Source organism: Tinamus guttatus, unplaced genomic scaffold, assembly GCF_059628265.1.
Source record: "Tinamus guttatus ecotype Peru unplaced genomic scaffold, ASM5962826v1 Tinamus_guttatus_pri_ptg000770l, whole genome shotgun sequence".
NCBI classification, from domain to species: domain Eukaryota; kingdom Metazoa; phylum Chordata; class Aves; order Tinamiformes; family Tinamidae; genus Tinamus; species Tinamus guttatus.
In genome coordinates this window covers 279,353-302,498 of record NW_028289304.1, presented here as the reverse complement: position 1 = coordinate 302,498, position 23,146 = coordinate 279,353, and the positions used below count along the sequence as shown (strand labels likewise).

At 53.1% G+C, this 23,146-nt stretch overlaps 1 protein-coding gene across 1 annotated transcript in view; it reads right to left on the bottom strand.

Annotated features, from left to right (window-relative positions):
• The window catches only part of LOC104575226 (talin-1-like), a 38,827-nt gene that overhangs the window by 14,630 nt on the left and 1,051 nt on the right, over positions 1–23,146 (bottom strand). Inside the window, exons 2-36 of the mRNA XM_088537440.1 lie at positions 19,949–20,046; positions 19,557–19,686; positions 19,135–19,287; positions 18,680–18,822; positions 17,951–18,078; positions 17,164–17,224; positions 16,709–16,813; positions 16,150–16,305; positions 15,716–15,817; positions 15,390–15,466; positions 14,935–15,115; positions 14,045–14,158; positions 13,550–13,658; positions 12,829–13,037; positions 12,588–12,686; positions 10,155–10,322; positions 9,476–9,770; positions 9,002–9,168; positions 8,316–8,444; positions 7,774–7,887; positions 6,737–6,850; positions 6,415–6,549; positions 6,130–6,258; positions 5,825–5,927; positions 5,292–5,500; positions 5,003–5,122; positions 4,449–4,646; positions 3,913–4,052; positions 3,469–3,562; positions 3,138–3,227; positions 2,789–2,911; positions 2,395–2,538; positions 1,887–2,048; positions 1,620–1,760; positions 1,163–1,344 (exon numbers count right to left, since the gene is read on the bottom strand). Coding sequence (XP_088393566.1) covers positions 1,163–1,344; positions 1,620–1,760; positions 1,887–2,048; positions 2,395–2,538; positions 2,789–2,911; positions 3,138–3,227; positions 3,469–3,562; positions 3,913–4,052; positions 4,449–4,646; positions 5,003–5,122; positions 5,292–5,500; positions 5,825–5,927; positions 6,130–6,258; positions 6,415–6,549; positions 6,737–6,850; positions 7,774–7,887; positions 8,316–8,444; positions 9,002–9,168; positions 9,476–9,770; positions 10,155–10,322; positions 12,588–12,686; positions 12,829–13,037; positions 13,550–13,658; positions 14,045–14,158; positions 14,935–15,115; positions 15,390–15,466; positions 15,716–15,817; positions 16,150–16,305; positions 16,709–16,813; positions 17,164–17,224; positions 17,951–18,078; positions 18,680–18,822; positions 19,135–19,287; positions 19,557–19,686; positions 19,949–20,046 — 4,822 coding nt within the window. The remainder of the gene's footprint in view (positions 1–1,162; positions 1,345–1,619; positions 1,761–1,886; positions 2,049–2,394; positions 2,539–2,788; positions 2,912–3,137; positions 3,228–3,468; positions 3,563–3,912; positions 4,053–4,448; positions 4,647–5,002; positions 5,123–5,291; positions 5,501–5,824; positions 5,928–6,129; positions 6,259–6,414; positions 6,550–6,736; positions 6,851–7,773; positions 7,888–8,315; positions 8,445–9,001; positions 9,169–9,475; positions 9,771–10,154; positions 10,323–12,587; positions 12,687–12,828; positions 13,038–13,549; positions 13,659–14,044; positions 14,159–14,934; positions 15,116–15,389; positions 15,467–15,715; positions 15,818–16,149; positions 16,306–16,708; positions 16,814–17,163; positions 17,225–17,950; positions 18,079–18,679; positions 18,823–19,134; positions 19,288–19,556; positions 19,687–19,948; positions 20,047–23,146) is intronic.

Below are 23,146 nucleotides of genomic sequence, written 5' to 3'. Positions count from 1 at the left end.
GTTGTCCAGTCTGTCCAGGTCCCTCTGGATGGCAGCACAGCCCTCTGGGGTATCGGCTACTCCTCCCAGTTTTGTGTCATCAGCAAATTTGCTGAGGGAGCACTCTGTGCCTTCATCCAGGTCATTGATGAATAAATTGAACAGGACTGGACCAAGGATTGACCCCTGGGGGACACTGCTAACTACAAGTCTCCAACTAGACTCTGCACCGCTGATCACCACCGTCTGAGCTCTGCCTTCCAGCCAGTTCCTAATCCACCTCACTGTCCACTCATCTATCCCACACTTTCGGAGCTTGCCCAGGAGGATGTTGTGAGGGACGGTGTCAAAAGCCTTGGTGAAGTTGAGATAGATGACATCCACCACTCTCCTCTCATCTATCCAGCTGGTCATTCCATCATAGAAGGCTATCAGGTTAGTCAGGCAAGATTTCCCCTTGGTGAATCCATGCTGACTACTCTTGAGCACCTTCTTGTCCTCCATGTGCCTGGAGACAACGGCCAGTATGAGCCGTTCCATCACTTTTCCGGGGACGGAGGTGAGGCTCACTGGCCTGTAGTTTCCTGGGTCCTCCTTCTTGCCTTTTTTGAAGACTGGCGTGACATTGGTCTTCTTCCAGTCCTCCGGCACCTCCCCCATTCTCCAGGATCTTTCAAAGATGATGGAGAGCGGCTTAGCTATGTCATCTGCCAGCTCTCTCAGCACTCTGGGGTGCATCCCATGAGGGCCCATGGATTTGTGGGTATCGAGTTTCCTTGGGTGCTCTCTGACCCAATCTTCCTCTACCCAGGGCGAGTCTTCCTCTCCCTGGGCTTCTTCTCTTGTCCCTAGGGCCTGGGGCTCTAAAGGGCTGCCCTTGGTAAATACCGAAGCAAAGAAGGCATTCAGCAACTCTCCTTTTTCTGTGTTATTCGTAACCAGGGTGCCCACCCCGTTTCACCAGCGGACCCACATTTTTCCTGATCTTGCTTTTGCTGTTAATATATTTGAAGAAGTTTTTCTTGTTATTTTTAACATCTCTTGCCAGATTGCGTTCCAAACGTGCCTTAGCTTTCCTTGTCGCATCTCTGCATTCCCTAACTACGTTCATGTATTTCTCCCAGGGGGCCTCCAGAGCTATGGCTGAGGATGCAGAGATGGCCGCAGCACAGCCCCCACTCACCTCATGTTGGTGATCAGCTTCTTGATGGAGTCAGAGACCGTGCGAGAGTGGCCAGCCAGCACCGACCACTGGGGTGGGTCCTTGGGGTGGACGGCTAGAGAGCGGGCGGTCTGGATAAGGCCCGCGGAGCTCTCCAGCATGGTCTTGGCAGAAGAGATGATGGGCTCCATGGCTCTGCAGCCCTGCACAGGGAGACAATGGCCCAGTGACCCGGACACAGAGTGGTGCGAAGGCGTATGGGAGAGACATTGCCCCCTCTCCTGCAGTCCTGACCCAGGAGCAGCCGTTTAAGCCCAAGGTTCTCCTGCCTCCTCACATCCCCTCCAGGCACGGGCCCTCTGTTAGGGCTCATCCCATGCTCACCAGCACCTTGTGCTGCCGAGTGCAGCTCCTCCCCATCCTACGGCAGTTCCCATCCCAGCTTGGTTGTCCTCTCCCTGCCTCTGTGGGATCTCACCTCGGGGCTGATCTGGGCAGGAATGGTGGCAAACTCTGGGTTGGAGGCAAAGGCTGTCAGGTTATCCACAGCCTCTATGAGAGGGGCTGTAGCTGCACGGCACCTCTCCCGGTTCTTCTCGTTGAACGCACCATCCAGAGCCTGGCACACAGGAGAAGCCATGCAATTATCTAAAGCCAACCATGCCCCAATTCCCACCCAACTGCTGCCTAGTCCCTGCCCACCTCTGTAGGGCTACCAACAGCAACCTTGACAGGGAAACCATACCTTGATAGTCTTCACCAAGTTGGCAGTGCTGTTGGCTACTTCCTTGGCCGACTGGACAAACTGGCGCTTGGCGACGGGGTTGGCAGTGTGGGAGGAGGCCAGTCGGCATGTGTTGCACAGGGCTGAGGTGTGTTTAGCTACAATGGTGGCTGCTGACAGCACCTGTGGAGAAGAGCGAGGCAGGATCCCAGCATCTTCCCACAGCTCCAACTCTGCCTTCCCACCAGCTCCAAGCCCACATGGGGCAGTAGGGTGTGCAGAGAACATACAGAGCAGGGGAACGCCAACCCTCACCCTGTGTTTCCCTAGGAGAATCACCAAAGTCCTGCATGCCCTCACAGCCCCTCATTTGGACTGTCACTGTGTTGGCAAAGTTGGTTCGCAGTACAGCTGATGAGACACTAGCCATAATCTCCAAAGCTAGCTCTTTGGACTCGGTTCTTTGACTAGTCTCTCATTCCCTTTCATCCAAGAGAATGTCCCCCATGTCACCCCATCTCATACTTACCTGGGACTGTGTGCACGCAGGGTCCACGAGGTTCTGGCAGGCCATTTGGATGGCCTGGTTGGCTCTGGCAAACTGAGTGGGGTCTACCAAGCCTTGCTGCCCAGCCTGGCTGTTGGGATCTGAGACACCCACGAGGTAGGCGGCCTGGAAACAGGAAACAGGGTGTGAGAATGTGCCCGCAATGGAAGAGGGAGACAGAGCCCCAGGGCAGGCGTGTGGCATGGAGGTGAGCGGCACAGGAAGCTGTCCCTGATAGTCAAGAGACTATATAGACTATAGACTATAGAGACTATAGAGACTATAGTCAAGAGTCAAGCTGTCCCTGAGAGTCAAGGAGACTCTGTGGAAACTAAGCTCCAGGTCTAACACAATGAACTGGGGTTGAGCATCTCACCTGGGCTGCTGCCTCTGTGAGGCCACAGAGAGCTTTGGATGCTGCACTGATGGACTCTCCAAACTCCAGCAGTTTGCTGTTCTTGGCGTTCTGGGAAATCCCAGCCATGGACTCCCCCAGAACCTGCAGGACACACCAACCACCAGACAGGACACCATATACGTTAGTAACTGCATGTTCCCAGACTCAGTTTACTGTCCTTCATAAACAACATATTTGTAAGCTTGAGGAAAAGGAATCAGGTGAGGAAGAACCCTTCCCTTCTCCACCTTTGCCTCCATCAAACTTCTCCATCCTCACACCCCTCCCAAACCTTTGTCCCCAGACCCACTCCCATCTCAGGGCTCACCTTGGAGTTTTCCATAACACTATCAAGGCAGTTGAAGTAGGACATGTCATTAACGGTCTGAGTGGGGTTCTCCAACAGTTCCTTCACAGTCTGCAGGGACACAAGTGTCAGATTAAGGAGTTCACTGTAGCAAGGTCTGTGCTCTTCAGCTCCCAAACCTAGCAGTGTTCTCCTTATGCAACTTGGTGTAGTTGCCCCTCTCCCCACCCCAGCGATGGAGGCACCTGATGCCTCCAGCTTCCACCCCACCTCGTGCTGACCCAGTCAAGCTCCACAAAAGAGAATCCCCTGGACACTGAGCCCCTCTGTGATGCTTCCTGGTTCTTCGCACCTCCAGCTCCCTCAGAGCATTGTCACACTCCTTCTGGCCTGGGGCCTGCTGGGTGCACATCGTGATCAGCTGGTTAATGCTGTCAGTCACAGCCCTGCCAGAACAGGAGAGACATAACCATGGATTAATGCCAGCTCCGTCACCTGGACCCACTACTACTGCAAATAGCTTATTGACTTGGACATAGGGGATGTCCTGGCTGTAGCAAACAGGTAGAGGCTCTGACTGAAGCACATTCCTACTTCTTCAGGGTCTACCTCTTTTGACAGACCACCATAGAGCAGCCAGGCCAGCTTTACTGCAGACAAGTGGTCTCAGGAGAGCTCAACAGCAAGTTGAGCCCTGTGGAGGCAAGCCCTGGTCTAGACTCTGCTTCCTGCTGCTGCAGGCCCAGACCAAGCCCTTGCCCATCTCCCTTGATATACAGCAAACAGTTCCTCCTACCGTGCAGCTGCTGCTAGCTGATTCTTGAGGTTGGGGGCTGTGGAGTCAGCAGAAAGTGCCTTCACAGCCAGCAACAACTTGCTGGAGGACATGGAGATGCTCTTCAAGTTTGACACCACCTGTGCCTGGTCTTCTTTAGTCTGGAAGTAGCCAAGAATAGTCACCTACAAGTTTCTAAAGTCCATGCCCACCCAGCCTCCACCCACAGTCCTCTGGTAGCCTGACCTCAGTCTTCCACGGTTTCCAGGCTAAGACCACTCCCTTAATCCAGCTTGTCTGCCTGCTGCTGTATCCTTGCTACTGCCAATTAACACTTGCAGAAACAACCCAAACTATTCCTCCCCCTGATACTGCTGCTTAACCTGTCCCCAGACCCCACTTCGCCAGTTGCTTTAGCCACAGTCACTCATAGCAATCCTCTAGCCACTGATCCCCTGGTGACTCTGCCCATGGTCAAACACCTTCCTGGGCACCCAAAGGCCTCTCATGACATGTCAGTTCACAATGTGTCACGAACAACAGGCATTTGCTCTCACCGGGGACAGGCTGGCCATCTCCACTCCAGCCTGCAAGAACTCATTGAAGTCTTGCCCAAATTTGCCAGAGGACTTGGCCAGGTCTTGAGGGGTGCCACGTGATGCCTGCACCAACTCATTGGCAGACTGGTTGAGACCTGCTGCTGCTTGATTCAGCTGGCTCTGCGCTTCCTGGAAGCTCTTGTTGCTGGGTGGGAACTGGAAGAAGAGAGAGAGATTAGGAGCACTGGAGACTGGGAATAAGTCAGAGACAGAGGATGAAAATCCAGCATCTAGGAGTACACATTGTCTGTGGTCAGAAAACCTCAGAGCAGTTGCCCTGCTCTCCAGAAGCAGGGATTTGCAGCACAAACAAGTAGCTTACACGCTGCTGCTTGGCCAGACCTGACAAAGCCCAGTGTGCCCTGGATAAGGCTGACACCACTGAACATGTTAATATGTACCTGAAATTCAAGCCTTCCTGACAGAAAGGCTACTTAGGGACATGCTAGAGAGATTAGCTCCTGTCACCACCACAAAGCTTCCCCCTCTCACCCTGGCCTGGCTAAACTCACCAAATCCACCAGCAGCCTCTTGTTGGCTTCGCCCACAGTACGGATGGCAGCGTCCACATCCCGCTGCCCAGGGAGGCAGTTCACACAGCGATTCAGGGCCTGAGACACTGCCTTGGCTACCTGTGGAGAGCAAGAAAGTCACTGCCACATGCACATCTCCTCCAGCACTGCTGCACTGCAGAAGCCTTTCCCAGAGTCCATGCACTGTGGCTGACACCAGCCCTGCATCCTTCCCTGACTGCAGGGATGTGCCAAGGACATGCTAAGGGTGGCAGAGCCTGGTTCTCACCTGGGCCAGATACTGTTGGCTCTCTTGGTTGCCAGGCTTGGCCACAGCTTTTCGTGCTTCCTCAATGAGGTTGTTTGCTTTATCCATGACATCGCCAGCACACTCCAGCATGGCACTCTGTGCCTGTGAGTCCAAGGTGTTGGCTGTGATGCCACGGGCAGCCTGGCTGAGTGCTTGCAGGGCCTGGGCCACCTCTCGGGCAGCAATTCCTGTGGGAGAGGGGTAAGTCAGTGATTGAGGCTAAGCAGAAGTAACAAGACCTACAACATGTTCTCCCCCTAGAATGCACCCCTGTCTCCCATGTGCTCTGCCATGTTCAGGCCAAGAGATCAGGCTACCTCCCACCACTTCTGGATCTTTCCTCCTGTTCCACTGGGCTCCTTATTTGCCTGGAGCCCTCTGGCTTGTGTCCTGCTCAGGAACAGCTACCCCTGAGTACAAGGGATCTTTACTGAGGGGTGAAATTCACTCCCACACAAAATGAAGGCCTAGCCCTTGCCTATCTCCCGGTTTTGCCCCAGAGCTAGTAGTACCTGTGTAGTTCTCGTTGCCCTGGGCCACTTCTCCAAGGAGGTGAGCAATAGCAGAGCTGACAGCTTTCGTGCTGTTCCCTAGGTCCTGGGCACACTTCTCCATCTGCAGGATGATCACTGATAACGTATCAATGGGTTACATCTCCAGCCTCCATCCATGCATTTCCCACTCTCCCTTCTCTGACCACAGCCACAGCACCCGTTACTCCCCAACATGCTGTTCCCATGCAGCACCACTGCCTGCTGCTCCTGCTTGCTCACCCAGGCTCCTTCCCTGCCTGGCCATCTCCTCTCAGAGCCCTTACCGTCTCTCCTGGCAGAGGCTTCAGTTTGCCGTCCCTGGCAGCTGCCTTGGCTTCCTGCAAGTCTCTCTCCAGGCTCTGCACAAGGCCCAGGGCAGAGTCTATTTCCAGAGGCCCACAAGCCTCCTGAGCCTGCAATGGGGAGATGGAAAAATAAGTGAGGAACAGCTGCATTCACCTTGGTGTTTTAGAGAACTCACCTTGCAACAGGGCCATTCCCATCTCTGTGCTGGCCTCCCATATTTAGTACGACCAAGGCCTCGCTGCTGGTCAGAACTATTCTCTTACCTTCTGTGCAGCTGTACGGAGCTCAGCAAGAGCTGCAGCCAAGTTCTTGGCACACTGGCTGAGCTGCATAGCAGAGGCCTGGTCTGTAATGGTGGGGACAGTGGCCTTGGCTGCAGCTACCATCTTCCCACCGGGCTGCAAGTCCAAAAGAAAGGTCATGAGAATGGAATAACATGCAGTGTGTCTTCCTTGCCCATGTCCAACAGGCTTCTCAGCGCCTTTGGGGGAGGCAGACAGCACAACACAGTTTCTAATGGGTGCAAGTGTCAGAGCCCACGGAGGATGCTCCTCGCAGAGGGAGGATACAGGGGAGTACAGGTACCTGCAGGAAGTTCTGGCTGGCAGCAATGAGAGCCAGCTGGGTGCTGGGGATGTCCGTCTGGGACTGGCTTCCCCGTACACCTTGTACCAGCATTGGGATCTGATGTGCCACAACCTGTGACCAGAGAGGAGAGTCACTGGAGAGGCCCAGCCAGGAGGAGACACGAAGCACACACAGCACCTTCCTGCCGGCCCAGCCTGGTGCTGAGACTGCTTTGTGTGCTCTGCCCATTGCCTGCAACTCCCTCGGCTTTGCCACCTGCAGATCTGACTGACAGTGACTGTGTTTATTCCTAGATCATCAGTCAAAAATGAAATACAAGAGAAAAAAAAAATCAGAGTTGGATATAAACCTAGTCCCTACAGAACTCCATTACAAATGTCATCCGTTCTGTTCTCCAGCAACAACTCCTAACCCATTCAGGCTAATCTACAGATATTAAATAATGCTAATACCTTGCTCAAGATGCTGTCTTGTATTAGGTCAAGTTTTAAGCTTTTAAAGATCTTTTTTATCAATTCATCTTGCAATCTTATAAAAAGGTATCCTGTTAACACAAAAAGCCTCAACCCCAGTTTGAGATTTTTTTTTTTCTTAAACTAAGATTGCCCAGAATTAACATGTTAAAAGATGAGAACATAATGACAGTCTCATGTCAGCTTTTCCATAATTTTTCCACAGAGGTGAAGGAAGTTTGTAGATGTCAAGGCCAAGTGTTTCCTCTCAGAGCAGTGGTGTAACATCCTTTGCAGACACTTTTTTCCAAGAAAAGGAACGGTCATTAAAAATGTGTCATTAGCTACTGTTAAGGCAGAATTTGCGGACTCTAAGCTACAAGCTGTTTCTTGCATGCCCAGCCTCCTGTGGCTGAGCACAAAGCCAAGCTGGCTCAGCTGTGCCACAATGCGGTTGATCAGAGAGAGGATAGGAGCAGGTGGCACAGCCTTGGCCACTGGGCAGCACTGGAGCAGGGAGGGACACTAGGGGCACAGCCTGGGCCTGGCAGCACAGCAGGGTAGGGATGAGGGGCTCCTCACCTTGCAGCTCTGCACCAGCTGCTGCTGCGCTGCAGGATTCTTGTTGGAGAGCGCTGTGTGCTGCGCGGCTGCGATGGTCTGCGTGGCCGATGCTGCGGCCTGCTTGGCCGCGTGCTGCAGGGTGAACACACAGGTTAGTAGCCAACTGCACAGGACAGTCTGTCCTGAAACCCAGAAACTCCTCTTGGCACAGAGTGGGGACCCAACTCCCCGTCCTAGCTCCTTCCATGTTTCTGCTGTGCCTCTGCCTGCAACAACTTGGCATCCCAGCATCTTTGATGCAGGGATTAGTTTGACATCCCAAAGCAATGAAGTTTGCTCAAAGGAAGGGAGGAACCTGGTCAGAGACCAGGAAGGAAGATGACTGAGTAGGGAGCAATAAAGAGGTCTCTACAGGGAATAGTGCAGACACAACTTTATGAAAGTAGCTTCATCACTCCAGAAAGTGCAGAGATCACGGTTTTGTGAGCTGATCTCACGAGCTAACTGTGCCTCCCCACGTTGTAGCAGTCCTCTGCCCGAGCCCAAGCTGGGCATCTTACCTCCAGCTTGTGCACAAGCTTTTTCTTAATGGCGTTCTGAGCTGCAGCATTTGTTGCCATGCGGAGCCCCTCAGCTGCTTCACGCAACTGCTGCTGCTGTTCCTTGCTGTCTGGGTAGGCTGCAGCTCCCTGGACAAAGCACAAAACCCATCAAACCTTTCAGCACCCTCCAGGTCCCTTATCCCCTCAGAGCAGCTGTTGTGCTCTGTCCTGACAGCTGGCCATGTCCCCAGCAGTTTGACTTCCTACAGCACCAGAGGTGAGGAAAGGGAGATACTGAGGTGCTAAAAATTCCCCCAGAAGAGCTCAGCAATACAGGAATTAACATCCCTCCTTGGTTATCGTCTGTAGCTTCAGGAGAGCACTACATATCACTGCACAGGTCCTCAGCTCAGTGTAGGCCCTTACTCTGGAACACTGGAAAAAAAAAAACCCTACCCTACATCCTCATTGCTCTCCCAACACCTCGAGCAGAGGAGAAAGCCTTGGCTATGAAACTGTACCCGAGTACCTGACAGAGACCCACTCCCCCAAGCAGGGGCTGCTGGGGAGCTGAGGGCCTCGCACACCAGGTCTGTGCTGCTACTGACATCAGACTGGGTAACGCAGAGCAGTTTGTGCTGCCAAAGCAAGTGCTCATCCTGCCAGCAGCTTCTCCCCCTGCTTCTGCCCCTCGCACAACGAACCTTTGCAGCCTCTACCATCTTGGTGGTGGCGTCGGCCAAAACCTTGGCCGCACTCAGCAGCTTGTGTGAGTTCTCTAGATCTGTCTCTCCCTCGGCATCGGCTTTGATGGCGTTGACCAGGTCGGAGGTTGCTTGGGCCAGAATACGAGCCTGCCTCACCATTTCTCCTGGCAAAGGGAGGAAAGGCAGCCTGTCAGCACTTGCAAAAGCTTCTGCAGTGGCCAATGACTCCTTGATATCTGCCTAATAGAGGCTCTGCACACACTGCTATCATCCTTAGCAGGCTTGTTCTAGACCCTGCCACAGCAGGAGCATGAGCCCGCAGCAAGACACAAACAAGCTCCCCAGTGAGCACACAGCAGTTACACAGAGGCATGACCCTGGTAGAGAGGAGGCTCCGTTTGCCTGCCCTTTCTCCAGCCCACACTGCCCTGTTCTCTATGCCCTGCCCCAGGTGCCATTAGCTGCTCTCACCTGCGTCGCCCATGGAGCTGAATATGTTCTCGGTGACGTTAAGGATGGTGTCGGTGGCCTGGTCGTAGCGCCCGATGGGCTGCCCGCCCGTGGCATGCTGCTTGATGTGCTGCAGCAGGTCGTTCAGGGCCTGCGTGACGGCCGTGGCTGCCACTCCCACCTGCTTGAGGAGCTGGTCATCGCTGGTGGCTGCTTTGGAGGCCTCCACGCAGCCCTCCGCCGATTTGGCCACCAACTTGCCAGCCTCAATGAGCTGCTCCTGGCAAACCGGTGAGCTGATTGTGGGAGCCACTACCTGGAGGAGAGGAGAAGAGCTGGGCAGTGAGCAGGACTCTGGCACTGCAAAGCTGCTGTTCTCCACTCAACAGCAGACAGCCTACAACACACATTGCTACTATTCCAAACCCCTGCTTCTCCCAGCACTTGGGCACAGCAACAGCTATTCCAGGCAAGCTTAGCTAGAGGCAGCTGAGACTTCAGGCCCCAAATCCCTAAGTTGCAGCTCGAGGGGATGAGGAGCTGGTCCTGGCACAACTACAGCCCAGCTTTCCTAGCATAAACAACAGCTCCAAGTCTCTCCCACAGGTAGGTACAGGCTGGAGCTGCCACCCCTCAGGTGGTGCTTTCTCCCATGCTGAAGCAAGGGTTAACACTGCTCGGCTCCAGGGTGGTTTCCTACCTTGGTGCAGGCCACCAGCTGGGAGGTGGAGAGTGCGCACTGCGTAGCGGCTGCGATCACCTGCGTCTGCAGTGCCGAGTCCTCAGTTTTCTGAGCCACGTTCTTGGCTTTCAGCACCAGCGCAGCAGCAGCACTGGCCACAGCCTTTGCCAACTGCATGAGCATGTCCTGGGGGCGATGGAGAGGGTCAGCACGGGAACCGGGATGGGAGCCATGCACCAGCTGCTTCACGTGGCTCTCGTGAAATATTCAGCAGGGAAACATGAGCTTCAGGGGCCTTTCATCCAGGCCAGCACCGAACACCTGGAGGGGCTGGCAACCCTCCGGTACCATCCCCACTGTGAGCAACAGCGGCAGCAAGACAGCAGCCCTGCCTCAAGCTGCAGCCCGCACTGCGGCAATGCCCAGTACCAGGCACTGTCCTGACCACAGACACCTCCAACAGCAGCTCGGGCAGCATTCAGCATCACCCGCAACACCCAGGACTCAGACACTGCATCAAATCCCTGATTGCATTGCAGCAAAAACCTGCTGCAAGGCACCATCAGCAACAGCAGGCTTCACATCCCAGAAACACTTGGCTTTGGCCAAATTGCAGGCAAAATCAAGCCATGGGTGCAATCACCCAGTGGGCAGCCCTCAGAACCACCCTACGGCACTGCCCTCCCACAGGGCCCACACTGCAAGCAAGCAGGAGAGGCTGCCCCCGCTGCTCAGTCATATTCTGGGGACATGGGCACATAGCTGACAAGCAAGAGGATCATCCGCTCTGTACCTTTGGGCTACATCTTTGCTGTCTTTCGCACAGGCTTTGGGGAGACACAGAACTGCCCCGCTAGCACAACAAGCACTGAGCAGCATACACAGGCTACCTCCTAGTAGCAAGGACACCTGACCTCACTGTGACGACACAGCTCTAAGAATTCGTGCTGGTTTCTATCATCAGCACCCACAAGCGTTAGCCCCACTAGAGCCATTGTTCTACGCTGCACCATGACCAAGGGCCCTGACACAATGTGCTGTTCATAGCACCAAGCTCCCTGCCTGCTGCTGCAGGTACAACCCCATTGCAAACTGCAGCTAAGCAACTGCCCAGCCCAAATCCTCTTTTCAAGTACACTCACACACACAGAGCACACCTGCATCCAACAACAGTGAAATCTCCTGACATCAACCTCAAAGTATTTCATATCATCCCCCCTTTGGGTTTCCACCTGTTTCTCATCACTTCCTACAAGCAAAGCCTGTTTCTGTTGCAATCCATCACCGTTCTAGATACAATGATAGTCTGGATAGTACATGCACCAAGCTCAGGAGTCCCCAGGCCCCCAAACCACAGCAACTACCCACGTCAGAAAAGAAGAAATCCCAACAGAAGAGCACAGAGGAGGGAAGTAGATACACTCGGGTCTTGTAGCTGAGTGGCAGTGCCTTGCACATGTACAAATTACAGTTCAGTTCCTAAATCTGCCACTTGGCCCTGGTATCATCCACTGGTTGAATGAGAGACTTGGGATGTCAGACCTGCCGCAGAGTTATCTGTAAGGGGCAGAGAAAACTGGAGCTGCTTTCTCAGCCTCTCTTGGGCTGCCTCTGTCCTAGCACTCCCCCATACCAGCTCCTCCCCATCACTTTCCCCTAACTGTGCATGTCTTCCTCTGATGAGCTCCCACCCTACTGCTAGCTTTTCTGTTCTCTTTGGCTCTCTGTGAAGGAATTTCTGCTCATACCCAGGCCATGTGGCCATGCTATAAAGACACGTCTGAGTTCTGAAGTCTGTTTCAGCCCATACTATAGTTAGATCCCCCTCTCCAGCATGCTCTGTTATCCCCCTTGTGCTGGAACCAGCAACCATAAAGACAATCCAGCTGGTTCCAACTCACCAAAAAAGCAGGAGGCTTCATCCAGTTCAGCTGCCTAATCTGGCAAGTCAACATCACCGAGTGGCACGAGGAAGCAGAAGGGGACCAAGAAGCTGTTGCAAGGGGGGACTAACATGGCAGAGCTCACTGGAAGAGCGACCCAAGTGCATGAACTTCTGAGAGTCAATCACAAGAAAAGCAGATTTTTCAACAAGTGCCCTTCTCCAAAGAATTCAGCTGATTGGTCCCAAAAGAGTAGCCTTTCCATCAAAGAGAGGCATGGCTCGGTGTTTCTACCCACAGCCCCTTTTTACCATCTTTGGGTCAGAGGTGGGCAGGATCCAAGCACGCCAGCTTTCTGGGATCTACATGGGAATCCACAAGATAAGAGGCATTATTTAACAGGGCTCTAACTACAGAGATGGAAAATGGCCTGTCCCTTCCCCTGGCAAAGTCACCATGCACAGGCCAAGCTGTAGCACAGACAGCTCCTGCTGGAATGATCCCATGCAAAGGCAGATGGCTTTATTGAGTGCATGTCTCCAGGTACAGCCAGAGCCTCACCACTCACCTGGAACCGAGGATCAGTATCACTTTCTCCGATTTGCTGCAGCAGTTCTCCGCTTGTCTGGCCCACGAGGCCGGCGGCTTGCAGGAGATTCTGGCGGGGCTGCAAGGAACGAGGCAAAAAAATCACTCAGGCTGGAAGTCAAGCCCACCCCGCTCCTCCCCTTCGCTTCTGTCCATCCTACCCCAACCCACACTTCTCCTCAGCCCCATACGCCCCTCGACCCCTCCTGCTCCCCTCACACCTCAGCACTGGCTGGCTGCACAGTTTTCAGCAAGTCCGAGACGGCGCTTGCCAGGTTCTTGGCTGCCTGCAGCAACTGCTGTCCGTTCCCTCCCTCATCCTCCATGAGTGCGGCCAGCAGTTTCACACCCTTGGACATCTCCATCAGGTTAGAAGATATGGTGGTGATGGCACAGCCCATGGCTGTGTAGTCTGTATCTGCTGGATCTCCTGCAGAGGGAGAGAACAGGAGCAGGGGAGTATGGACACATTCCAGTGATACTCCAGGAGTATTCCCAAGCCTGTAACTGATGGGATTCACCTTCTGGGGAGTGGAGAAAGAAACCCCCTGGCTCCAAGGCTCCGAGCGTGGACACATTAGCCCTGAGGCTGGCTTGGGCACTTCCAGAGCTCATAATATGGGGAGAGAGAGCTACAGCATGTTGTGATGGTGGCCACAGGTATACCAGAGACAACACACTTTTGGTTCAGAGAGCCAAAACAGAGAAAGGAATAGGATGACCTGTGTACAGACAGGGATGCTGAGGGTCTCAAAGCAGTGAGGGCATGTCTGGTTCTACAGGCACATTGGCAGCAGTCTGGGTTCAGTTAGCCCTGGCTGGGCCAGGCTGGCTCTGTCAAGACCCTGAGGGAGGACAGGAGTCTTGACTCCAGCCAAAGGCCAGAGGAGATCAAGCCTCTCCCACAGACAGAGCTTTCAAGTAGCCCTTCCTTCCACCTACCTGCAGTTAGATTGACCACCGAGGCTGTGCCAGCAGTAATAGCATCCACTTGAGAATGGATCTCATGCTTTGACTCGTCCATCTTGTTTTTTCGCCAAGCTTTGGAGGCCTGAAAGGAGGAAAGCGGGATCAGCCCTGCCTGGTGCTTGTGTGCAGTTGTGCACATGCTCACAGAGTGGAATGCAGGAGAAAGGAGACAAGAACGAAGCAAGGAAGGAAGAACTGTTACCATCCAAGACTCCTCATCCCTCTTCTAAAGCCAAAAGTATAGAGAGAGGCAGGAAAACTGTCAGAGAGACAAAGCATCCTCTCTGCTCCTGCCCCTAGAGTTGGATACAACTTGACCTCTTAGTGGGGAGCAGAACTTCCCAGAATTAGACCCCCTCTCCTGAGAAAACCACCAGTCACAACCAGCCTAACCAGCAAACAAACCCTTTCCAAAGAGGTTCCTCCCAACCCAAATAAGCCAGTACCCCCTCTTCACGAGGCACTCACAGCATCCTGCCCAAGAGGTGGCAAGGTCTCGAAGTCATCCAGCGTGGCCTGGGCTGCGTGTACGGCCTGCATGCTGGAGTTGATAGTGCCAGTCAGGGCTTGCTGGGCTGAAGTCTGTAACACAAGGACAGACTGAGGTATGGTGGAGGCTTAAAGTTCAAGATCAAACATTCAGCTTATTTGCCTGAGCACAAAATGGTGGGAATAGGCTGTCAAGAAAAGGGCTTTAAGTGGGTACCTCTGCAAAAAGAGGGAGCAGCCACAAACATGGGGTCTCCCTCTGCACCTCCTCCCTGGAAATGCCCCATTGCGCTGCAGCAAGGGCACTGCCAAGGGTGAGTACTGCTGAATCCTGCAGTTCATGTGCTCTCTGCAACAAACAAAGCAGTGTCTTACAAGGTTTTTAAGCAAATCCTTCTGTGTCTGGAGGCAGGGAAAGTAGGCTTCTTCTTGGCCCTTCTCAAATGTGCTTGTGGCTGCAGAGAAGGCTGCAGGGAAGGGCACCAACTCCAGTAGCAGCAGGGATCTGTTGCAAACCAGAGTTATCAGTGCAACTGGCTGGGACAGCCACACTCAGCCTGAGGACTGGAAGGAACAGCTCTGTGATTGCCAGTCAGGGCAAAGCTCCAGGGTGGGTGGAGACCTCTGGATAGATCTCATGTAGATAACTGCAGCATATGCATCTGGGGCTCCTGGGGAATCTCAGAGGGGGATGGAGATAAAGTCTGCAGATTGGGTGTGGATGGACACTAACTCAGCAAGGTTATCAAGCACATGGGACCAACCAGAGCCCCTGTTCTTCAGGGCAGGCTAATGCCTGGCTAGATGGCACCAGCTCGATGGCCAAATCTCAAGGGGTTTTGTCCTGCAGTGGCACAGGGAGACCTTACCAAGGGAGGCATGTGTCCTCGGTACATCTGTCCACTGGTGATCTGCAGTTGGGCCTGTGGCATCATGCCCACTTGGAAGTTCTCCGGCCCTCCAGCCCCTGTCCGCATGATGGCTGGCAGGGCCACCGAACCCAGCTCTGCTTTGCCTGCACGGTTAAACTGCTGCTGCAAGACAGTCGGCCTGCCAAGGAAAGAAATACTAGCTGTAGCTGGGAGCATTTGGGCCACATTTCTACAGAAAATTAAGGACCCCTCTCTGTGCCAGCACCTTGTCTGCCACCCACAACTTCATGGACAAGGCCAAGTCCTTAATGCAAAAGGATCTCCATGGCCCTGGCCCCAACATTCCTAGGAAAACTGAAGGTGAAGGACTGGCACCTCTCCCTGCAGACAGGGCAGCAGGTTTGGCTGGAGCATTCAACTTCTGTTTAGTATCTACCTTGCTCTGGACTTACTTCTTAGGGGACACAGAGTCTTCGAGCATGGTAGACTCCTCATCCCCTTCCAGGCCAAAGTGGTCTTTGCTCTTTTTCTGCGGAGGAAAGAGAAAATGTATCAGTCAGCATACACCTCCCAGACTCCCCCATTTCCAGCAGCCCAGATTAGTGTGCCGTACCAGGCCCATGGGACCCCCTCACCCCTGCATGTGCCTGTCTCCAGCCTCTCCCAGCAAGGCTGTGAGCCAGCAGCTCTCCAGCTGGAGCTGCATCTTGCACCTCATTCAGGTGAGGAGCTGGTTACAGGCACTTGGCTTCCCCTCCGAACCCACACAGGTACCCACCTTCTTCAGGATGATGTCAATGTAGCCAGCAATCAGCTGGGCAATCTGCTCCCCCTCTGTTGTCTGCACCGAGTAGTAACCGTCCTGGTAATCTCCAAAATCCTGCAACGGGAGAGCACCGGGTAGCACTGGAGTGGGGCACACACTGCCATCCTGAACTCCTCTGGTATGTGCTAACTGCCCAGGACTGCTCTCTGTGCCAAAGTGTGGCTCTGCCTCTCCACAGCTCCCTGTTCTCCATGACTGGGAGAGGCAGCTGGAGCACGGCAAGGGAGTCCCACAGAAGGGAAATTATTCATGACAAATTATTTGTGATAGCGTGACAGTGCCTGGGGCTGCTCTGCAGCCAACACACACGAGGTCAGAGGGGCCTGGTGGCAGGAGCACTGCCAGAGCAGAGGGACAAGGGAGCAGGATTGGGGCAGTCCCCCTACCAGGGTGAAGCTCTTGGGTGAAGCTGCCCAGCGCTTGATGTTGGTCAGACTCCACTCCTGAATCACTTCCTTGGTTTTCTCATCCACACGCATCACGCACTCCTTGGTGATCCCCAGCAGCCGCGGCACCAGCTTGTTCTTCCCTTTCATCTTCTCCTGCGTGCCATGACAAAAGGGTTACAGGCTGCCCCGGGGTTGACCCTCAGCACAGCCCTGCCAAGACTTCAGCTCTCCGGAGCCAAACTGTCAAGGCAAAGCTCATTGGAGTCTCACTTCACTAGGAAGTATCGTTTGGGTGATAATATCTGTGACGTGGTCTTGAAAAGGAAATGAGAAAAAGCATGAACCAAGGGAGAAGAGAGCACACAGGGAAAGTCAAAAAGTACAGGCATAAAGTGAGGACACTAGGAAACCTGGAAAAATGATGGGAATTAAAAGTGGACTAAGGTGAAATAGGTGGATAGAACATGAAAGATGGAGGAGGCCAGGGAAAGGCTAGAAAGAAGGAAGGCGGGCTGGCCAGGCATAGCAGCTGGGGCTCAGGGAGCTACTGTTTTACCTTGACCAGGAAGAAGGAGACCCCATAAGTCTTCAGGGAACGGGCAAGTTTCACATAGCGAACTTTGGCCTCGATCTCACTCATGTTCCCACAGTTCTTGTGTGCCTGAAATAACAAAGAGAGAACATCACACCAGCTCTGTGGTCCCCTGGCTGCACACCAATGCTGTCACCATCACCTTGTTACAGCCTTTCCAGGCTCTCCCTTCTCTGACTGACACCCCTGCCGTTAGCATTCTTTCCCCCACTACAGTTAACAACATTCCTCTGACCCCCTCACACCTCAGGAGCTGCCACGTCTACCCACTTCAACTTCACGCTCCTATCTCCCATCTATCAAGCTGCTACCTGCTCTGTTGTTCAGGTTCAGAGGTGCAACCTCCAGGGACAAGAGAAGCCCAAATCTCTGGTGAGGAGGAATGATACACCTAGGGCTTAACACAGCCCTGCACATACCATAAAGATCTTGCGCTCTCCTTTCTGCTTGATGTATTCTTTGGGCAGGAAATCCTTGAGTCTACAAAGAGACAAAAGCAATTATCACCAGCAGAGCCCTGAAACCACTTGTTTTTGCCAAAGCTACTTGTCTCTGCCTATGAATAGGCCCAACAGTCTTGGACAAACCTCTGTCGGGACATGGGCTGAGAGTTTTGGGGAACAGGAAGGATGTGGGAGAGGCTGCTGCAACAAGGGAAATTCAGCACCTTAAAAGAGCCTCCTTTTTGAAACCACCTCTCCACTTTCCAGGATGCTGATGCTACAGGCGGCTGCAACTTAAAGAGCTCACAGGCCGAGGACAGCTCTACTAACAGGCCCACAGAAGTGTCTGGTCCTCCACCAAGATGGGAGGAAAACAGTCTTAGCAGAGCATGTTCTGTGCTCAGAAGCACAGCTGGCCTTAATGTCCATTTAGCCCCAGGAACTGCCCCGCAGAGAGTAGGGTAGAGGCACCAAGGATGCAGCCTCTTGTGCAGCATTAGGCTACACTGTAGGACTGGGCTGCCCACAAAGTTGGAGCAGTTCCATGTCCTAGGCAACTGCTGGGGTGTGAGAGGGATGAGGTTTGGCACCCTTCACATTTGGTGTTGACCTCCATGCTCGGGCATGGAGCACGAGGGGGCAGCGCTGCCAGGAGGAGGGTGGTTCAGAACCCCAAGGGAGCACCAATGTCAGTGCTCCAAGGAGGTGTTGAGCTGTTCAAGTCATCTCTGGACAGGGACCAGGGGCTCCCCAGGACACTCACTCCAAGAAGCCTGGTTTGTGCTTATGTTCGTTGTGTGGACCAAATTGGATCTGGCACTGGTAACCAGCGAAGTCACAGGCTTTGTCAAATGAGACAGGGTGGGAACCGTTAAGGATGTCATCACGAGCCTGTGTGGGAAAAGAAGACATGGACACAGGCTGGGGACAGCGAGCCCTGCCACACAGCCCAGCAACTGCCACGGCTCCCTTTTACACTAGGTGGGACTGCCACAGACTGAGGCTCACTGCTGCCCTGCAGCTGGAGAACCCTGCAGCAGAACAGTGTATGAAAAGTGATCGCCTCACACACCGAAACAGAGATGCAGAGCAACAGCTCAGGAACATGCTGCCTGGTGTCTAGAAGCTGTGCTGCTGTATAGAAAAGAAATGGCGCTGACAAGGCAGCCCCCCTACCCCCAGGGACAGCAAGGCTAGTCAGCTATCCTGGCCTAAGAACAGCAGCAGAACTTCAGGCCTGAGGACAGGATGGTTCCTGTCACACACAGGAAACGTGGGACCTCCTTGGAAATTTTAGGACTGAGCAGGAGGCAGGGCGGGGATTGTTATTGTCGGCTTTTACCCAGGAAATCTCTTCCAGGTGACAACTGAGCACCCTGAAATGATCCTCTAGGCTGTTCCTGGCCAAGAACCTCAGCCATCAACCGTGATAAGGGGCTGGCATAGGACAATGCAGCAAGGCACTACTGGGTTGGTAACAACAGCGAAGTACCTGCACGTAGAGCAGATTGAGCTGCACGGGATCTCGCGAGTCCACGTTCTGGTCAGAGTAGAAGAACTTGCGGCGCAGCAACAACGTCTCACTGTCGTCAATGCCTTGCTCGCGCAGGGTCCGGCCGTGGTCCAGCCAGTTCACTGCAGGCAACACCAGAACATGAGCAGGGATGGACACCCCAACAGGGCTGGTCTTGGCCCAAGGTGTGGGATCTAGCAGGACCGCTCATGCAGGCCAAGAGGCTGAAGCTGTTCTGGTGAACTCTCCCAGAGCAAGAGAGTCCAGGGTGTGCAGGCACTTGTGCCCCTGCAGCAGCCCTGGTGCTGCTTCCGCACCCCTGCCCCAGGTCTTCACCTTGCAGGAGGCAGAGCTCCCGCTCCCACCCACCAAGCTGCCAGCCCAGCTGCTCCTCATGCAGGCTGACTCCATCCCAAGTACTTGCAGGCACATACACTCATCATCCGTGTGCAGCTTCTGCTTGAGCTTCTCCATTTTCTTCTCGTCTCGCAGCAGGGTTTTGTCCTTCTTCAGGGTGCTGGTAACCTCCTCTTTCTTCTCTTCCATGATCTCCCGAACAAGCGAATACTCATCGTAGTTGGTGATGCCTGCAGAAACACAGAAGGCTGAGCTCAGCACAATCCTTCTGCCAGGCACCAGGTCTGGAGCAAGCTGGAGGGGAGCAGAGCGCTGCCTCTCCCTGGCTTTAAATATTTGCTGGACACAGGCACAGCCTGCAATCAGGCCAGTCACCACAGAGCTGGCACTGTTCCCCCTTCCCTGCCATGCCCTGGCCACCCCCCATTACCCTCCCATGAGACACTGTCCTCTCTTGCCACCTTCCTTCCTCCCCCATGTCTCTACACCCTCCTCTTACCAATGCGGGCACATATTGTCATGAGCATGTCTGTGACGGTTTTGGAGTCGTCGACCATGACTGTTTTCACTGTCCCATCCAGCATGCGGATCTTCAGAGGCCGCTGCTTCTTTTTGTACTCCATGGTGTCCTACAGGCAGAGTAGAGCACAGCTCTCAGCGGTGGTACCACTGCTACCACCTAACAGCACCACACCATGGCACCTGTAGCCACTCCGTTTCCAGCATTGTCTTGAAGAGGACAAGTAATAGGAGTGTTCAGGGTGCCAGGCTGCATGGGGTACTGCAGCGTGCGTCGAAACCGCAGCCAGTGCGGGGACCCACAGTACCCGCCTCCCTGGGAGCGTGTCTGACAGCCCAGCCAGGCTGCAAACACGGGCTCTGGGCACTTACCCCATTGCGAAGCATGTAGTAGTCCAGAGCCTTCCCAGCTTCCAGCCAGATCCCTTTCTTCGGGTCTTCATCAGAAAGGAACAGTCCAAAATCATTGGCTGAAACACAAAGCAAGGACTCTGTCAGTGAAGCTGGAGGAACCGAGGCCCCGGGGGCCTGCTCCCTGCACAGCTCAGGAGTTCCTTTGGAAATGAGTTTCCCTGTCACAGCTGAATGTCCAAGGGAAGGGAGGGAAGTCCGCTTCACGGCCAGGCTGGCACGCAGCACATGAAGCAGCTCTGCTGAGTAACAAAAGCAAGGAGATCCTGGACAGAGCACCGAGTGGACAGGGCCTCCGTGATGCCAGGCTGTGCTCAGACACGTCAACCATCATGCAAGACACAGCAGTATCTGCGCACACTGCAGTGAGTACCCAGAACCACTGCAAGTGGAGAGAAAAGCTACTTCAAGAGGCCAGACGATGCAAACTCAGCCTCGGTGGTACAAGGCACTCTAACCTCCCTGCAGGGCTCGACATGGGGACACGTTATTTAGCATCTCCACCGGTGACTGCGAGAAGGTCCACAGAGAAATCTCTCTGTGGATGACACTGAGTTCTTTTGTCAGGCTGTCAGCAAGTGAGACCTTACAACCCAAGTGGGGGAAAAAAAAAAGAAAAGAACAGGAAGCAAAATTCAGGGGAGATGCTTTGCCATATATTTATCTATGGAAAAAAATCACGTAAGGCATGCCTACATAATGCTTAACTTGGAACTGACAGCTACAGCTGAAGAAAGAGCTTAGGGTTTAGACTCTGAAATCATTGCTACAACAAGCAAAAGCAGCCAGGAAAGCTAACAAAATGCTGGGCATCATCAAGAACAGTGCTGAGAATAAGATGTTCAGGGTATCACTTTAACTGTCTATAAAAACTTGGCACATCCACATTTTGAATACTATGTCCTATTTTAGTCTGCACATATCCAGAAGGACATAGCAGAACTTGAAAAGATAAAGAGAAGGGTAACTTAAGTGATCAACCAGAAAGAGCAGCTGCTTTAGTAAGAGAAGCTACAAAAGCTGAAACTCCTCAGTTTGGACAAGAAGACTGAAGTAGGATATAATCAAGATTCACAAAGTCTCAAAAGTGGTGGATAAGTGTAGAACTATTCATCAAATCTTGATATAACTTTTATCCGTCTTTCATCCAACTCAGGACTGGAAGTTGTCTTGGCTTGTCAGTCTAGTTGTTTACTGGTCACTAATTTTATAAGTGGTCATCTCCTTGGCAGTTTTCTGCAGGGAGGAAAAAAATCCTGAGCCAGCACACTCCAGCCTAGCTAATACTGTGGTTAACATCTCACTAAACAGATGACTTAACAGATAGCAGAAAATTCAGTGGTGCTTGCCTCTTTTTTTTTTTTAAGCTATTTTTTTAAAGCAAATTCTAAGAGAATAATTCTAAAGCTGGGTAAGATGAAAAACCAAGCCCAGATCCATAGATGGAGAGGGGCTTCCCGAGACAGAGCAAGAGCACAGCTAGAAACTTGCACCAAAGCATCCAGAATGCAGAAAGGTATCTCAGTACATAACACAAGAGATCCCGGCTTTTGGAAAATCCAATGCTCAAAATTAAGTGGTCAAGTGAGCGAGATGCCCTGAGGAAGCACTGAAACCATATGCAAGAGTTAGGGGAATCTGGGTGACGCGTGTGCCAATGGATCACACTTCCCTTTCCCGGCCCAGAAAGAGAAGCTGCAGAGGAACGTGTGCTCGGAAAGGGCTAGTTGGGAAGTAACCTGGATTGTGGACTGTGTTACGATACTGCACTCAGATATCGCTAAGTGGCAGTCACCTGCTAAAGGTGACAAGAGAAAAAAAAAAAAAAAAACAACCCAGAGCTACTCAAAAAGGGATCCATGAATACCACACAGCAAGTAAGCGAAGAGAAATAAAATGTGCCAGGATCTTATAGAAACAGTAAAGCTATGAGCTAGAGACGAAGGCAAAAGTAAATAAATGGGGCAACAGTATCTGGGGTTACCAAAACTGCAATCCAAGCCCCTTGGGGTAGAGGGGACACTGGTGGAAGAGGACAGCAGGGTAAGGACCAGAGATGCAAGCTCAGGAGCAGCTCCCCAACAGGATCCGACCAGAACTTCCAAGCTCAGACTTTCCTCTCCAACAATGGAGAGCATCAGTTAAAGAAAAAAAAATGTAAGAAATTGAAAAGCAAGTTGAGAATAACCAGCTCCCTTTAAGGATTTATCTCTCTTATAGGTAGTCTGGCTCATGCCCAGGAGCAGGAAATGTAATGTTCCTTCTAAAGCTGTTACAGCTCTGCCTCTATGTAAACGTCCAGTGCCTCTTTGAAACCCAAAGTTTTGGTCCAAAAGTCTCTCTCTGACAATGCACTTGACAGACCAAGGGGACATGACATGAAAAAACATGCCAAGTGAGAATGGCATTTCCTTTTATCCAAACAGCACTCGCTGCTCCCAGATGTGAGAGTGTTTGGGCTCGCTGCGAGAGCGGGCACAGGCGGCCGCCCTCCCATCCACAGAGCCTCCCACAGACACGACCTCATCCCGTTCCTCGCGAGCAGCTCCGGCGGGACAGGAACCCCTCACTCCGGCCAGGCCAAGCTCTCCGAGCCCAGTTGGTGCCCCGGAGGCAGGCGGCAAATCGGCTGACGCCAGAGGCCCCACCCTCCGTGGGCGCTAATATTTTCCGTGCTGTTCCCTGTTCCTCTTCCCGTGCCTCTCAGCATCACGCTTGCCTTCTGTTGAGCGCACTGCTATATAGAGGCCTTTACTCAGCTGCTTGCGGTGACACCATCTCCCTTTCATGAGTCAAGGCAGTTTATTTACAAGAGGCAGAGCCCTTTTAGGCACTGGCATTCAGACTTGGCAGAGAGGATGGGCAGATCCAGCTGGGAGAGGAGGTGCTTCATTCCAGGGAAAGCCAAGATGACTTAGTGGAGGAGGAGAGCTACAGGGAGGCCGTCAACATGGGCAGTGATAATACCCCCAAAACTTGCAGCGAGTCTCATCCTGCTGTCCCAGACCCATATCTGCTTGCTGCAATCTTGTGTAGACCACATATCCTAGAGCATGAATCTATCTATCAAACTATGAGGTCATTTGTCACAGATTTAATTCTGAGTCTCCCAGAAGTGAGGAGATACTGGGACTGACGAGCTCAGCATGGTCACCACAT